General features: G+C 46.2%; 1 protein-coding gene across 1 annotated transcript in view; it reads left to right on the forward strand.

Moving 5' to 3' along the window:
* Positions 1-14940: 14940 nt before the first annotated feature.
* Positions 14941-18400, forward strand: part of CTHRC1 (collagen triple helix repeat containing 1) — a 125431-nt gene continuing 121971 nt past the window's right edge. Inside the window, exon 1 of the mRNA XM_069220599.1 lies at positions 14941-15461. Coding sequence (XP_069076700.1) covers positions 15336-15461 — 126 coding nt within the window. The 5' untranslated portion in view covers positions 14941-15335. The remainder of the gene's footprint in view (positions 15462-18400) is intronic.

The following is an 18400-nucleotide window of genomic DNA, read 5'->3' on the forward strand; positions in this document are numbered from 1 at the left end:
GTGAGTACAGATTAATTTAGGGTTTTCTTGATGCTTATCCTGACTAGAGTTGTGGTTGCTATTTGAACAGGGCTCATACCCCAGTCAGCCAGTAGCCCAATTTCTAACACTGCAACAAACCAGGTGGATGGAGAGGACCTAACCATGACCGAAGAGTTCACATTCATAGGGGTAGTATCAGACAAGGTGGAGGAGCAGGGATTGACGTTAGGAGCAGACTGAGCAGGGCCAGGAATGCCTTTAGAATACTGAACAATGTGTGAAGGTCATACCGAACAATGTGTGAAGGTCATCTCAATACAGCACAAGACTCAAGCTGACGCTTTAGCAGAGCAGTGTTCTGTCCACACTCTTGTATGGAACAGAATGCTGGTGAATGATGAAAAGTGGCATCTCCACACTGTCAGCTTTTCATAAAAGTAATATGAAAATAATTTTACACATTTTCTGGCTATGAACCATCTCCAACTAGGAACTCCTCACTAGATGCAAGCAAAAGAGCATGGGCACCATCATTATTAGAAAAAGATGGCGATGGATAGGACACACTATCAGAAGAGAACAAGATTCCATCACAAGAACAACCCTCGTCTGGACCCCAGAACAGAACAGAGGCAGGCCAAAGAACTACTGGAGGCACACTGTAGAAAGATATTTGAAGACCCCGAACCACAGCTGGGGCACTGCACAAAAACTTGCTCAAGACAGACAGAAGTGGAGGCCCTTTGTTGCTACACTACATGCCAGTCCGCGTAACTGGCAATAAGTAAGGGGACTGCAGCACTTCTTGTGCCATCCACTACAGTGGAGGTACAAACATGGCTTCAGGCCTACCGTTATAGCCTGTCTATAGCATCATTAAAACTGCAATTTAACCTTAAAAAATAAACCCTTAAGGCAGGTCAAACATCCCTTTTTATGTTTTGAAAAGTCACTATAAGTAGGCCTTTTAGCCCACAAGGCGGGATGCATGTATTTAAAAGTAGGACCTGTACAGAAATTTAATGTTAACATTTCCATACAGTTGGGGGGCGTGGCTACCGCCCAAGATGGTGGTTGTGTAAACAAAAGGCTCCAGTACCCAGGCTCTGCAATCTACCAAGCAGCAGTGCAGCATCGGCCACTAACAGAGCTTCCCCAGTCTTGTTGGCCCATAGCACATCAGATTTAGCCACCCAGTGATTGTGATCATGGCCGGGACCCCTTTAGTCCAGAGGGGATCACTGGCAGATCTTGCAGCCATTTTGTTGGCATTGTTGGCTGATTGCGGCCGCCACACCAGAGATGTGGGTGAGCGGCTGCGGCTTGTGCCACGTGGTAGTGCATGAGTTCCTGGGCCAGTGGCCGAGGCTGTGCCTGCCTCCTCCGGTGATTTGATTGGCACTGCCGATTGTGTGCAGGCAGCGGGTGGCAGCAAGGAGCGACTGTGACGGTGCCGGTCATGCCTGAGTGCCGGCGCTGGTGCAGGGGTTGTAGGAGACTGCCAGACCCAGATTCTGCAGCGCCTGCTATTGCTCGACGCCCATCTCAACACCCATAAGAGGTAAAGGGGCCCGATGCTGCCTCCTGTTGCCTGTACTGTGTAATGCAAGAACTCTAGGACTTGATGCATTGTAGGGTTGCACAGCGGAGCAGTGCGAATGCCAGTGGGGCTGCTCCCGGTGTTTGAGGGAGTGAAGTGATGCCCTCAGTGCTCCCATTTAGCCATGTTTAGGCCTCTGAACAACTGACATTGACCCAGTGGGCCTGGCTTACTCTGCTGCAGAGGATGCCACATTGCCGGTAAAACAGACAAAACCCTGAATTCGGTCCTGGGAAGATGCATAACGTTACCTGCATTGGTGCCATTGTGGACCATCATACTTTGAAACAGTCAGTGGACTGACCAACTGTGATGGCCGGAGTTAGTGCAGAGGAGTAGTCCCAGTTGTGCTGCAGGTCACTACCATCTGAGTCTCTTACAGCAGTGTCCTGTTTAATCCCCTAAGGAAGAAAGCTATTAAATGTGTACAACAGCTTGCATAAAATGGGCACCAATACCTGATATAACCAGGAGTGGAGGAGTACACCGATACAGGCACAGGTGCTGATTGTGCTGTCATGCGCAGACTGACAGTCTCTATACTCTGTAAGTCAAATTGATGCCTCGCCAAGATGCAGAGGACCGGCGTGGTTCACGGTGTGAGCCTTGAGTGCTGCTTACCCGTAAGACTGTGATAGTCATGGGCTGCACTAAACCTAGGGCGACCACTGCGGACAGACAGGTGTTGTCTGACTTTGCACGTTCCGTGAGTCCCACAATGTAGACACTAGGGGACGTGGTTTCCTGTACAGCTCTACCGGTACAGCCTGACAAGCTTGACATCATACTGCAGGAAATACGTGACTACCTCCTGACCTTGGAACAGCGTATGGGGGCTATAACTTTTGGCATCAATATTTTGTGGACAACCAATGCAAACTGTCAGACAAGGTTAAAACAAATAAAAAGGCTCTGTCCAAGAGTACTCCAATTTAGTCAGAACATTCCATTCACATGACACACCTGCAACAGCAAATCGACAGGCTCCAAGATTGCGTCAAGGACACCGAATGCAGAGCACTAAGAAACAATGTCAGAATAGTTGGCCTGCCGGAGGGAATCGAGGGCCCCAAAGCCACCCTATATATATGGAAAACTGGTTTCGCACTGCAGTGGCCCCCACTGGTCTGTAAGACTGGTTCATGGTGGAGAAAGTACATTGAGTTCCTACAAAGAAAGCAATTCCTGGAGCACTACCTTGCCCCTTCGTGGCCAGAATACTCAATTATAAAGACCGGCATGCACTATTACGGGCACAAGAGAGAGCACCCATTCTCCAAGATGATGCAAGGATCTCACTATTCCTGGACTACACTGTCGTTGTTCACCACAGGTGCTCCTCCTTCCAAGAAATTAAGAAACAGCTGAGATCTCTGAACCTGCAGTACGCCCTGCACTTCCCCGCTCTCCTGAAGGTAATACACAGCTTACGCACTCTCTTCTTTCATACCCCAAAAGACACTTGGGACTGGCTAGAATAAAATTTCCCTGGCTGGCAAGAACAGGTTCCGACACATCCAACAGTCTCTAGGCCACTGTGCAGCCGCCACATGAGACAGTGCCCCTCCCCGCGGATGGGCCAGAGTGCGGCTCCCTCTCTGAAGCAAGTTAAAGAAGATCAACACGCAACAATCACATCTGCCTCCTCACTGCGGCTGCACACTGAGCCCACTAGCTCCTGTACATCACACGATCGTAACTCCGATTCTGAATCTACCAGTAGCATGGCGCTATTTCCATGTATAACCCCTCAGATGGTGCAAGGCTTGTAAAGCTGAATCATGAAACCATCCAGAGAAAACTGATCATCACTCAACTTCCTTCTTCTCTCTTCAGTACAGATTTGCAAAGATGGTAAGAACACCCAGAGCACAACCAGAGTGCACACTTCTATACAGACATGCCCAAGTGCAATTACTGACGACCATGATTGTCGCCTGCTGACCCCGCACACGACTGGTGCGGCGGTGGGAATGCTTATGAAGCCTTAATGTACTGTATCCCATGTTTGGCCTGGGTCTAGGTAACTGTTACCTAATAGTCAGACGTATGGAGGTAACCTCCACTAGACAGGGCCACATACGTAATGTACGCCAATGGCCCCATAGCATAGGCATGAAAACCATCATTACAAATGTTTTGGTTAATAATCAAGTTGGGTCAAGTAGTTCAATGAATCCTGACCTTTGTTATTAGGGATTAATAGTTGTTGGTTTGTTATTAGAGAACACCAATAGCCTTAGTAGACAGCATGGGTACATGGAAATAGGGGACACAACGACAGGGAGGATGAGGTCCTTGTTGCAACTACATGTGGCAACGATAGTACATAACTACAATATAATCACTTGGAATTTATGGGGGATGGGTTTGGTCCCTAAAGAACATCGAGTGCTGACATACCTAAACAGACGGCGGGCACATATTGTGTTTATGCAGGAGACACAGCTTGCTGGGCATGAGGTCCCAAAACAACAAACAAAATGGTGGGGACAACTATACCACACTTCCTATACTGTCTTTGCTAGGGGTGCAGCAATTTGCAGGTGGGCATCCATCAGAAGAGGATTTGCCGTGCCATCACCAAGCAAGTGTGGACCCTGGGGGTCTATGCCCGGTGGAGCGCCCACTGCAGAAAGTGGTGGGAGGACCTGAGACGCTGGGCGAGGAAGACCGGTGAGGTCCAGCTGGGGATGTTCTCCCAACTAGGGAGGGGTTCCCAATGGACGCTGACTCCCCTTATGTCCAGCACTTCAGGCGTACCCTGAGGTGGATGGGCGCTTGAAGGCAGCACAGCAGCCACAAGAGGGTGAGTTCGCATTCATACTTAGGTTATGTGGTGACTGATAGGTGCAGGCTGTGCAGTGTGTGAAGGCTGTGGAATGTGTGGAAGGTAGCTACTGTCGGACTAGGCTTGGGACACATAAAGGCCGGATGTGCTACATCCATTTGTTAAAATGCTGTGCAGGATGTGAGTTGAGGTTAACTTAACTGCTAAGCAGTATCGATGACATGGCAACTGTGTAGTAGATGAGCAGGGTACTTGATGTGGACAGGGTTCCTACTTCTGGAGTACACACACATTGTACTCCCAACTATCCAAACAGTGTGGTGGGGCCATATCCCTATCTGCTGTTTGCTGGCATGTGGTGTATGTGTAGTCTGCGAAGTCCGAGGTTTCACATCACACAGCTATATGTGCATGGGTTATGTGGCTGTGCAAGTATGCTTCCAAACGCCCATAGAGTATTAAGTTTGGGTCTTGTGATCGTCAAGAGCCATGACCCAATGGGCTGGTTCAGCCATATGTTGAGGGTATGGCTTTCATCCTGTACAGGATTGAATGTGTGTCAGCATGAGTGAAACTCTTGTGCATGACTGAGGTGGCACGCATGGGCTGTTATTGGAGTGGCATGTGTGAGTGATGGCATGTAATGACATGTCAGAGTATGTTGTGGTGACTTTGTGGCTGTTGTGCTGGCATTGACCAATTGCTCCCTGTCTCTCTTTCTCCCACTCTGTCTCTCACTGTACCACCCTCCCTCCCTCTCCTCCTCTGTCGTTGTGTGCATCAGCATTATCTGGCGAAGGAGAAGGAGAAGGGGCACCAGTGAGTGGGGAAGCTGCATCCCACGGGACCCAGGAGGCTGGTAACAGCGGAGCCGAGGGGACCAATGGGACGGAGGGCGAGTGGAGCACCACGGGGGAGAAAGCAACATCTACACCATCATCTGATTCTTCCTCCGATGGCGACACCCTGGTGAGGGCGGATCCTTCAGGCCCTATACCTGCACCATCCTTGTCCGCCACCCCCCTTACCAGCACCGCCCTCCCTGTAGCTCCCCACCCAGTTGTTCGTTCCCACTCACCCTGGAGGGTGGGCATCTCCTTCACCCCAGGCACCTCTGCCCCTGCCCCAGTCAGCCCTGCTGCCCTCAATGAGGAGGCTATTGACCTCCTGAGGTCCATCTCTGTTGGGCAGACAGACATTGTGAATGCTATCCAGGGACTGGCATCCCAAATGCAACTGTCAAATGCGTTCTAGGAAAGCATTCACGGTGCCCTGTCTGCTCTTCAGAGATCGTTTCAGGCTCTGGCCTCCTCATTGATGGCAGTAAGTGTTCCTTCCTCTTCCACCCCCCCCCCCTCCAATTACTTGTTCCCATTCCCACATCCCTCTCTCATTTCCCATCCAAAGCACACTTATATTCCAGCATGCATCCCCTACAACAGACCCAGAGCGCAAGGACAATCGCATGCACCACAAACGCCACCACCGCCATGCATACACCCACCATTCAGACGCGCACACAACAACATCCACTCCCTACACTGACTCCCCCACCTCCTCCTCCCTCAAAGTCACATCGCCACTCACACATGCAGACACCACATGATCAGTCCCAGGTCCAGCCACATGTACCGTTACCACAACAGCAGACACCCATACAAGCACCCCACACACCACATTCGCACGTACCACAACAGTCAACACAACCACATGCAGCACATCTACACTACCTGCACACACACCCCCAACATTCACTCACACATCCCCCTGCCATCTCCCTGTCTCCTCCCAGAACACCTATACACCCACACTCATCCACCCAACGCACACCCAGCACACACATATCATACACCCACGCACCAGCACCCAAACCACATCCACGTAAACACCTGTCAAACATCCCCTCTCCCTCCACTCCCAAACGCCTTACCCATGACCTACCCGCTGCCTCTCTTCCTGTCCCCTGGTCCAGTCCCTGTTCACCCCAAACGCCCTGCTGCCCTTGCCAGATCCCTGCCTTCGACCTCCCTGTCCTCCTCTGGGCTGAGCCATGCCCCGCATACAGCAGTCTGCAGTGCTGCCACAGCAGGCACACCTGCCCCTCACACCTCCAGCCCTGGTAGCACTCCATCTGAGTCCCCTGCTGTCGTGGCCTCCACTACCGTCCCACCAAAGAAGGCAGGAAAGAGGGGCAAGGCTAAGGCGTCACCCCGAAAGCAGGACAGTAAGGAGGGGAAGCCGAAAAAGAAGAGTAGGGACCCCCCCCCCCTACAAACCCAGATCACCCCCTCCACACCCCTCCCCCCCCCCGCCCCATCCCTGAGGTGCCTGCATGCCCCATTGATGCCCCTGCCCGTGGAGGTCTGCACATTGCAGTCAGGAGTCAAGTTGGGCACTCCTTATATGCCCGGTGTGCCAGGGACATTTGGACATTAATGCACTGGCCCTTGTGCCATTTTGTAAATTGTTGTTTTATTTATGTATTTTATATTTCATATTATATTTATCTACAATGGCACCGTTGGTGTCAATGCTACATAGTTTGTCCTGGTGTACCTTGTTTATGTATGTGTGGTGACTGTGCGTCTGTGAATGTGTGTGTGTGTACTAATGTCCTTCCCTCCAGTCGGTGCTAGGCTGGGGTACTTATGGCTGGTGTCTGTTGGCGTCACTTGTCCTGGATGTCAATGGCCAGCAGGAACACTCGAAAGACTTAAAATTTGCGTGCCATGCCGCCTACGAACGTTCCTGTGTTCCAGAAGGTGGGTGCTTCATTTAACGCTGTTAGTTTCAGCCATGGTTTTCAAGGCGGTTAGACCATCCTGGAAGTCCTGGCGGTGTGCAACCTTGTAATACGGTAGGTGGAAACTGTCTGACTGCCGGCCTGAAGAGGCCTTCCACCGGCAACAACGGCTCGTCCACAATGGCGGTCCGGACGGAAACTTGACTGTGTTCTGCAGGTGCCTTCCCAGTACTCATAATATAGCGGTCTATACCACCAGGCCCACAGCGGTGCCACCGCCGTTTCCACCACTGACCACCAAACCCGTAATGAAGGCATGAGTCTAGACAAATGAGAGCGACGCTTCCACCTGAACTATATCTATGGTCACCTACAGGAATCAACTCAAATAACACTGGCTTCCCAACATGTTAAGGGTGTAACATACCCCAAGTCTTGTTGGGTATTTAATTGCACAGTCAGTTATTTTCTCCAAAGACGCACAATGTAACCTGCCGGAAATGAACGCTGTTGCCATGGGTTAGGGACGGGAGGATATAGTTAAGTTATGTATTGTTCCTATGTCAACATATCTGTAATTTTGCTAATCATTTTTATGACTCTCGATATACATGAAAATGTTCCACTATAAGCTTTAAACTATATTGGCATGTCTATTTGGACTGGCGACAAAATGTGATCTACTACAAAATTTGTGGGAAAAAACATGGTCATACAGTGACTAGCTCCCAAAAGCTATTTTTCACTGTGGCAGGCCTCGCTGTCCTATGTTGAAAACCAGAGTAAAGATTACAATTCTATACTGAATATCGAGAATGAAACAAGCTAGAAAAACAATTAGAAAACTATTTTAATAGTTATTAAAAATCAAATTCAAAAGTTGGATATTAAATAAATGTTAGGTAAAAGTTACTTTTAGAAAGTTATCTTTTCAATGCCTGACGTTCTGGGTGGCTAATTTGGCCTCTCTAGTTTTTCCCTGCCCGTAACATTAAACATTATAAGCTGAAGCTCAGTTGTTGGCTCTGCATATTGCATGTTTTGGACAACCAACAAACACTACATTCCTGCGATCAGAACGTTCTGTTGACCATAACTGTATATAACCTATGTAAATTGAAAAGTGGGTCAAAAAAATCTTTCATTACATTTTTATTTCAATTATTCGTTTTTTGTGATAACCCAGAGAGATTCACACAAATCTCCCCTTGCTTAATTTGGTATTTTGTCTACTTTTCTGAATTGTATAACTTTCCTGGTTCACTAATGGGTTTCAAACCAAACTGAAAGCAGGTGAAAACTACACAAAATAGGAAAACTAGATTACCACTTAGAAAAATGTAAAAACTCTGCCATCTACTACAATCTAGGAAGAGGAATATCCTTAGCATAGCACATGTTTTGTTAATTTGATTTTTTATTAACAAAGAACACACCCACACTTTTTTGCATTGTACTATTGTACTCTAAAAAGAACATTTGCTATTTTATTTGCTATTTTCTCGATTCCATCCAGGAGAATCCACAATCCCTTGGTATTTTAGAATCCCTAGCATGAGGGGAAATAAGGATGCAAATTTGGCCTGGATACCTTTATGGGGAAAAAAGTTGTGAAGGCTTATGTGTAAAGTACTCCATACATTAAAAAAATGTTCGGCATTGAGGAGTAATGGGTTGGGAGGGAAAGCCACAGAAGTAAGGTATTCAAGAGTTAATAATGGCTGTACATACAGCAGCAATATTGAGCATATATGCAGTGCACATATGGTGGCATGTTCTAGTTCACTCGTGGTTGCTGTGGGAGCACTGGAGGTGGTAAAAAGTTAATGTTTGAAAGCCAACATTTAAACAAGATTGCAATGCAGTGATACAATTTAGTGTAGTAAAGTGAAATGGTGTGCAAGAAATCTGAAAGAGTCTTTGTCGTGCTTTTAAAGGACTTGCACTATATCCTTTACTTACCTTTACAAATCTTGTGGTGGCTCCACTTGTACTTTCACTCTTAGAGCCAACCCAGAGCGCCCACTTAGCGCTCTATAGGAAATTCCTGGCTTGCCCACCTCTGCTATGCATCCCAAGGATGCAAGGGGCTTACACGGACAGCTCGTCAGCAATGCTTTGGAACTAAAGACAACAGAAGATCAATGGAGACCCAAAAGTTCTTAAAGTAAAACAATATAACATCACTTGTACTACATAAGACTGTACCAAGAAGCCAATGTTTTGGCACATATGCAATTAGAAATAGAGGTTAGCCTCAACAGGTTCAAATGTTTGTCTTTTTGTAGCTGTTTGCTGGTCTCTGTTTAAAGTTAACATACACACACACACACACACACAAAGCCTGTGTGTCGGTCTTTAAAGATTTCTTTCAAAACCTCTGTATTAGTGTTGGAAATCGTGCTTGGTTTAAGATCACAGAGATGATGCACGGTGTAAGAAACCGTTGAGGGTTTGGAGGCCCCACTCAGATAACAACCACAGTCATTGTCTGTGAACCACAAAAAGTCAATAAATTAATCTGTGCTTAACCATCTGGCAGCTTGGCACAAAGCAGTCAGGTTTAACTTGGAGCCAATGTGTAAAGTAGTTATGCAGCACACAACCTGAAAACACAACACCAGAAACATTTCAAACCAATTTAAAAAAACAGAGTAAACTGTAATAAATAAAATGATACCAGAACAACAAAATTCCAATCAACAAAACCATGGGTATTCAATTTTAAAGGTTTTTTTTGGTGAAAATAGCATCTAAAAGCACAAAGCATCACTTGTGGTCATCTGGTCGTGTTAGACCAGGGGAAAGTCGCAGCTTCAGGCCGTCTGCAATGAAGCGCAGGTTGGATATAGGGCCGAGAGTCCTGCTGAAAGAGTCACCTTCTCAAATGCTGATGCAAAGAGTTCCGTTCGCGGTGGAGGAGGCAGCAAGAAGCAGGGAGAGCATTGTGGATGGTTGTCACTGTAGTGCAAACAGCAGAACAGGCCTCACTCGCTCTCATCTCAATACCGCAAAGAGCTGAGCATCATGGACGTTTGTTGCTGGAGCACAGTGGGGTGCCTGCCTGTAGCCTTAAGTACACATCTGCACATTGGCGGTCATCACGGGTGGCAGAATTGCTGCTCAAAGGGACCCGTTCACAGTTGCAGAGGGCTCAAACTTAGGGATTTCAGTGTTTCTTCTTAGGAGGAGCTCAGACTGATGCCAGCCAAGGATCTAGGACCTGAGGGACACCTCTTGAGGATCAGGATCTCACTCCATCAAAGGCCAGCAGTGCTCAGGCAGGTCCAGTTCCTGGTCCAAGTAGGTCCAACTGTAGCAGGTTAGCTAGGCAGTTGCACGTAGGGCTTTGGAGCTTGTTCTGTCCTTGTAGCTTATGTAGCCAGAGGACCCTTGGAGTCACTCAGGGTAGCCTGGGATGAAGTTAAGCAGGTCCATTCTTCCTTCTCAGGCAGCAGGGCAGTCCTCCTTCTGTATTGTCCCCAGGTCCAAGAGGATTCTCTTCAGTGACTCTGGAGGTCCAATATTTAAACCTGGTGCCAAACGTGTTTTGGGCGTGGGGGACACCCTGTTCTACCCCCACATCTGGTTCTGGAAAGTTCTTGCCTTCCTTTGTCGTTCCTCCAAGAAGTCTGGGTTGACAAAAGGCTAGTGCCAAGGTGGCTTTGTGTGTGCTGGCGGCAATCCCTTTGAACTGCAGGTGAGGCAGGGTACAGCTCTGCCCTTTACATCCTGGCGATATGGCCTATCCTTCCACATCTAGGGCCTTTGTGTCGCTGTCTGGGAGGAATACACAAACATCAGCAGCAAGGCCATTGACAGTCATGTGACCCAGGACACTGGCAGAAGGCACAAATGGCTGTGATAAGAAAATGCAATCTTTTTAGAAGTGGTATTCCCACAATTGTGACTTAGGATCTGACTTTACCATTAAAGAAGGTTTAAAAGTACAATTCACAAGAGCGTATACAAGATATCTCTATCTGCTCCTAATCCAAAGCTATGACTTATTAAATGTAATAAGGTAACCTAATGTTAGTCAATGGGAGAGATGTACCTTACGACAGTGAAAACGACTTTACGAGTTATTCACCACCTGGACATGAAAAACTAAAACCCATATGTCCCACTTTTTAAATATAATGCACCTTGCCCTATAAGCTTTTAGGGCCTACCCTATGAGTGACTTATAAATATTTAAAAAGGAAGGACTAGGCTTGGTATAATGTTTATTTTGTCAGGTCGAAATAGCATTTTAAAACTGCACTATAGGCTGTAATAGCAGGCCTGAGACGTGCTGTTTTAGTGGGTGGCATGAGTGCTGCAGGCTCACTAATAGCATGTAGTTCCCAAGCCCTGGGTACGTGTAATACCAAATACTAGGGACATACAAGTAAATTAATGGGCAAATCAGGTGTAGGCCAATTTTACCACATTTTAAAAAGAGGGCACTAGCACTTTAGCACGGGCTAGCAGTGGTAAAGTACACAGAGTCCTAAAGCCAACAAAAACTAATTCAGCGTAGCAAAAGGAGTGAAGGCAAAAACCTGGGCGAGAGCCTGCTCTGACTGTGTATATTTTGGTAGGCCTCAACACTGGACCTTCACAGCTGACCTTCAGGAGTTTTTTTCAAATAGCCTTAGTAGCGAGTTCTGTTTTGTTCAGGAAAATTTGTCAAATATCCACTGGTGAGAGGACACATTGATAAAAGAGTGTGTGAAAATAGTTACACACACCATCAGCCAATTTTTAGTGTACCATCAGCCAATTTTTCTTTTACCATTTTTCCAACATCCTTCATCTGAGTTACTCCTCCATGTCATTTGCTTTTGTATTTGAATTACAAAACAACTCCTACTTCAATAGGTGTTTTTATCTGCAGATGAGTTAACTGGCGGGGGAGTTTAGAGACTCCGAGATGGGTCTATGGTCCTCTTTACATTTTTAGGAGGTGGGTTCTAAATTAACTAAACGTATAGGAGAAATGTAAAGTACCTCCATTGCTCAATGAGCAGCTATTTTTGGTGGCAACCCACCTCTTCTCTGGAGAGACGATAGATCTGGAATAGAAGATTAACAACTTGGACAAAATAATTGTCAACGTAATTGATTATTAGCTTGCACGAAAACAACGTAATTTCCCCCCTTTGGGGAGGTACGGCTGAGGTGGCCGCTGCTGGAGTCACACTTTGTTCAGCTATGTTGTACTACAGACATTTTGCCTTCAAGCGGATGGAATGTCTGCCTAGAGACTGGCTGCAAGCAAATGATCCTGGGTGTACCTGGTGAAAATGTCAACAAGACAGGAATGAATTAATGAAAAGAGCTTCTATAGCGCACAATGGCCTGCAAAACGCATCATGGTGTTTAAGGATGATCAGCAGATACTGTCTCAAAGAATCTCCTAGATTTGTAGCAAATAGCTTCTTTTACGGCTTGCAAAATGTAAATAGTGGAAACAGTATTTATGTTGAAAGGGAGGATGGATAGGACTGGGAGGCTCTGATTTCATGTTACGTATTTGCTTTATTAATTGTAGGCCTTAAGTTAGCGAGGTCTTAGGCCTAGTTGCACAGCCTCATGTTAAGCTGCACTGTTAACACTGTGAAAAATGTTCGCTTGAAGAAATTAATACATGAATTGTCTTCCACTGAGTTGACCAAACGCTAGCAGATGTTTTTCTTTTCTTTTTCATGAGAACTGCTTCCTAGAATGCTGAGAGTGCTGTATTAGCTACTGTTACATTCTATAGTGTAGTGTGTGAGAAAGCGATGTTCCCAGGTGCTAACCATGGATGCACTGACTGAAGGCCAGAGGGATACAAAATTGTTACCTGACAAGCCTGACCATGGGAACAGAAGAAGAGGAGCCAATCATCAACATGTGAAAGACCGTTTACTTATTTCTTAGATTTGAAGTTCTACCTTCATTGGACTAAAAGTAAACGTACGATTCTTGACCAATTGCAACATGGGAAGTGTTTTAGACAATTTTAACTTATCCCGACTGCACAGAGGAGATGCGAGCCATTTCGATCATTCTCACCTTCCATGCTCATTCCTATTTTGATTCTCCTACTTAGAGAATGCTACCTTTAACTTTATTGCTTAAATTTCTGAATCTGAAGGCTGATCCCTTTGACTTTGCTTTCAGATGGTTCAGGTAGCTTTGAGTCCCTGGTTCTGAACCACTCCCTTTCATGGTCCATTGCTGATGCTGACCGAACAGATGTCCAACTGACCTAGATAATCGCAGCTTGCTGATCCATACTGAGGAGAGGTATAACAAAATACTATTGTTGTTGATGTGATTTGTCTTTTGTTTCTAGGTTCCAATTGCTTTTTTATTAGAGCCATAGCTAGATGTTTTCCAAATTTATTTTGACTAAATTGTTTTGCATGAATTCCAAACATGCTATTCTAAGTGGAAGGTTAGTAAAGGAAATTGTAAAAGTGCTAATAGGTTGCTATTAATAAATAGTTGATGTTACTCAGTTGCTGAATCTAGGAGGATGCTTTTTCGATTGCGCAGCTGTTCTTGCTTTTGATTTGTACTGTAACTCTTGAATGCGTAGTAATTCATGCTTTAGTCAAATTGAGATCCTTTAGGAAATTTGGTCAACCAGTGTTTTTTTTGTATGTATATCATTTGATTTTGAGGTTGTTACGTGATATTAGCATTGTAAATATAGGGAAATAAACCTTCTAACTATTGGTTGATACTGTTAATGATTTGTATCGAAATTGAGTCTTTTGGTGGGACTTACTCTAAGTGTAGTCAAAAGGTCCATCAAACCTCTAACGCACCCCTTATAAATTAAAGATAAGAACCCAAATAAGGTCTGACGCGCTAACAGGCACAGTAGCAGCCAGATTGACTTGTTTGTGGCAAACATTGCACTGTTGTTTTCATAATTGACTTTGCTGTTTATCTCTCTCCAAAGAAAGGCTACAAAGCCCAGTCAGTGGAGATGCAATGCCATTAGCCATGAGTGTTCTGCCTTTCATCATGCAAGGGTCTAGTGGCAAGCCTGAGCTAATTTATTTAGGACGTCTGGCCTTCAGAACTTAAGTGTCTGGTGTGCAGAGGATCAATTCCAGATTTTCTTGATGTACAATTAAGATAAATGTACAGACAAATAATCTAAACAAATAATTTGCATGGTGGATATTCTACAAATATTGCATGCATTCCACCGTCCTGGACCTACGTTGGACACCGTTTTACACAACTGCTGAACTTGCTGTAGTTATATTTTTATTTCACTGCATACCGCAGCCAACTCGACTGAGCACATATGTTAAAGTTTATTATTATTCAACAACTTTTAGTTTGTTCCGGTTTTTTATGAAGAATTGAATAAATGCCACGCATACCGAATTTCAGTTTACTTTAAAATGCTTCTCTTGTTCCCCTCTTGGCGATCACCGGCCTCTACACAGCCCTCTCGTGTTTTCCTGCACTCATTCGCTGTTAATTTACTGTATGTTCCTCTCAGCCTTTCTCCAGAGGTGTAATTTTATGTTGTTCTTTCTTTCCTATTTGTTGTGCGTCCGATGCACCTCTCCTACTCGATAACAGAATGCATGTATTTATTTCATTTCATCACAAACTTGTGCCGCGGCTGCCGTCTCTTGTCCGGCCTGTCTCGGGTCTCAGCAGCATCTCTCTGTCGCCTGTCGGGTGGCTGCTGTGAGATTGGTTGGGTGCCCTGGTGCAGTCTCTGGCGGTGGCTGTGTGTCCGGGCAGCGAGGCCGAGGCTCCCGCTCTGCTCGGCCCGCGGGGTCTGCGGTGAACGGCTCATGTTCGGGGGTTGGACATAGCTCGCCTCCCTGGGCCAAGCTGCGCCCCTCAGTCATTGGTCGCCAGCAGCAGCGGACACCGGGGCTGCCTGGACGCTCGGGGAGCTCTCTGCCTCCTCACTGCGCCTCTGCTCTCCGCCTCCTGTGCCGCCTGCAGGGTCACCCCACAGCGCCTCTCCACCCGCGGGGTCACCTCACAGCACCTCTCCACCTCCTCTGGTGCCACCCGCAGGGTCACCTCATAGCACCCCTCCACCCGCAGGGTCACCTCACAGCACCCCTCCACCCGCAGGGTCACCTCACAGCACCCCTCCACCCGCGGGGTCACCTCAGGGCACCTCTCCATCTCTGCAGGACCACACCACCTCACTTCTCTGCCTCCTCACAACAAGCGCCTCCTCTCTCCGCGCCCCCAGGATGCAGCGGCTCTCCCCCCGGGCCGGCGCCCTGTTCCTCGCCTGTCTGCTGCTTCCCTGCTCCCAGGCGGACACCCAGAAGGTGAAGAAGTCCCTGCGGCAGAGAGACGCGGAGGCCGTCGACCGGGTGAGTGCATTCATGAGTTAGGTGGGCAAGCTGGGGAGCTTACGCCCGAGCCCTCCCTCCCTCTCTCTGTCCCTCATAATATCGGGGACTCCAACTCTTCACGCGCTCACCGTAGACTTAGAATAAAACTTTAGTGAACTCCCAAATGTGAAACTTGTAAGTGATGGAAGCAGACTCTCACTCAGCTGTTGCAGCGGCTAAAGCACACCACGCCGCAGCAAGAGCCGCAGGCAGCAGCATTCGTTGGTATTTACCTGCAACTGAGTGAAGATAAATAGCCCGTCCATAGTTGCACAGTTGAAATATATAGCTGTCGTTTTAGATTTATTTCCGCTCGTCTTCTAGAAGTCGAGAGTAAAATACCCAGCTCATGAAACTTATGTCGGGAGCCAGAAGCAGTAGCCCAGGGGCTGACGGGGAGGTTTGTGCCGCTAGATACAGGTCTGGGGCAGTGGCGTGAGCGGCCCGCGTGGCTGCAAACCTGGACAGTGAGGGGCGGGAAAGGTTTGCATGGAAAAGGGATCTGGTTCCCATTAGGGCTAGGAGGGGGGAGGTTGAATGAATTCTGACTGGGCGGAGAGCTGCAAGAGGCTGGGAGATTTGAGAAAGTGTATGTAGGATAGGACAGAGGTTGTGTACGAAATGACCGTGTGTGGAGAATTAGTGTGCATACAGAAAATAGGGCCGGGCACCCCATTAGTGAATCTAATAGCTAAAAAAGTGGCCCATACTTGCAGATCTGGCAGTTTTGAACTTGTAAAGACAAGCTGTGCAGGTATTTTGCTAGGGTTGGGAGACTGCATGCATTCGTGCTTGCTGCAGACAATGTTTGCGGTAATATTTGGGAAATTAACAGTAGCACGCATTGGCAAATCCAATTGGTCTGACTGCCAGCCGTTGGGCATTTCTTTTTTTGCTTTCTCATGGTTTTTGCAAAAGCTTATTGTTGGGGAAGCTGTCGGGCTTTCATCAGTCTAAAACAAAAAAATGACTAAAGGCAAAAATATTTTTTAGTTTAAAAAAAACACACATTAATATAGCACTTCCTGGCACTAAAAAGAACTACTTTGTGTGGGGATGTGCTTCCTGTGAGTGGGTGGCTTGCTATAATTCATAGTGAAGTCAGCCAATAGCTAAAGTGGGCTGATGGGCGGTCCCTTGATGCATGCTCAAGTGGGTGGATACAGCCACAGACAAAAGGATTTACCTGTATTTTGGACGCTCTTTAGGCCGATGAATCTTTTGACTAAGTGAGACTTTCTTCACCCGAGATCAGTCAATTTAATGTAATCGATAATCAATAACGAACATAAGCAATACCCTGATCAACATAACACTTAACAATTAATCCAGAATACATTTCGGCGAACCATGACCTTTCGGTCATGAATAACCACAGCAGTTTATTCAAAGTTAAAGAATTTATTTCCCTATATTAACAAAGCTAGCACAATATAGATGTGTCTCAACACCAAATGATAAACGTAAATGAACATTAATAGCTGTCCATAACGATGAAAAAGATGCAATCTATGCAGCAATTGAATAACAAGGCATTCGATAATAGCAATGCAAATCACTAAAACTATAATCTGCAATGAACTAATTGCATACATTGGTCAGCATAGCAAGGTCTCAAATTGCATCGTGTAACAAAAGGAATCCTCATCTAACCTCAAATTAGCATCGGCATGTGGGACTCCATGCAAAAACAATTTTAGCAACATTAATTTGGAAAACTCCTAACTAGGGATCTTATAAAAAAATCAGCAGTTGGTTACCTAAAAGAAACACAATGCAATTGTACAATTTCCTTTCATATTTACCAATTACAATCAGCATTCAAGGAAGTCTTCGTCCAACAGGTACCGTTTCTCGATCAGCATGGGACGGGGCAAAGGGGCAGGGGTGGACGGGGCAGTTGCCTCTCAGCGGCAAAATAAAACTTCTACTTCATGCAAAGGGATCAAAGTTAAAGTCTCTAAGGCGAGAATCAATTAAAGTCTCTTTCTCTCGATTAGAGAAAGCATCAAGGTCTCTTTCAAAATGGCGTCGCAGCAAGGTGGGCCATAATAGCTGCAATGTCCTGCAAAATGGCGGGTATCGGGCTGGTAATGGCTGCTTTCTTCTCGTGCACCTGGTTTAAATAGACAACAGTTCAAATCCAGTAGGGTCTTCCATTGGAGGGTTCATAGGTTGGCTTCAAATTGTCCAATCAAAAACAACAGTTCTCAAGCTTTTACTTAAGCATACATTATCCTTGGAGACGGGTACGCAAGTTGCAACATTTTATACCAATTAACTCACTTTCAGAGCTTCCATTGTCCGCACCTGCAGATTGACCTTGGAGCAAAGAGAAAGATGCCAGGCTGGCACGAAACCTTAAGATAAGCATGTGAACGATCTCAGTGGAAAAGTACAGCTTTAAGCAAAAATACACGTTTATTAGCACATTGGAAAAACACGAGCATCTAAACCGTGAGACCAGGCAACTAGGCCAAAGCCTCCACTAAAGTAATGCTAAGCTAAAGCATTTCAGACAAGCAAATCCTAGCACACGTTTACGATTATGTCAGATTCGTGCAATTCTAATACATCACGTTATACAAAGCACGCTTATAAATGTTGGCAAACTACTCTAAGGGCACATTTGTCCCCGTACAATCTTTATTAGTTCGGTTAAAGTCACACTTGATTATTGCAATACTACGTTTAAGGGCTAATAAATGTAAAACCTTCATTTCTGCGTCATCAATCCCTCCTCTGATGACTACTTGTCATCACACAAAACTATTCCCACAAATTTTATTCCATTAAAATTCTGTCAGTTCTCTTTTCCTTTTAGTTCCCCTAGTTCTTGCTTTGTACTCTTCTGCCATTCTTTTCATCATTTTCTCTTCCTTCCTTCTTTTAATTCTTTCCATAATCATTATTATTCC

Source organism: Pleurodeles waltl, chromosome 2_2 (assembly GCF_031143425.1).
Source record: "Pleurodeles waltl isolate 20211129_DDA chromosome 2_2, aPleWal1.hap1.20221129, whole genome shotgun sequence".
Classification (NCBI taxonomy): domain Eukaryota; kingdom Metazoa; phylum Chordata; class Amphibia; order Caudata; family Salamandridae; genus Pleurodeles; species Pleurodeles waltl.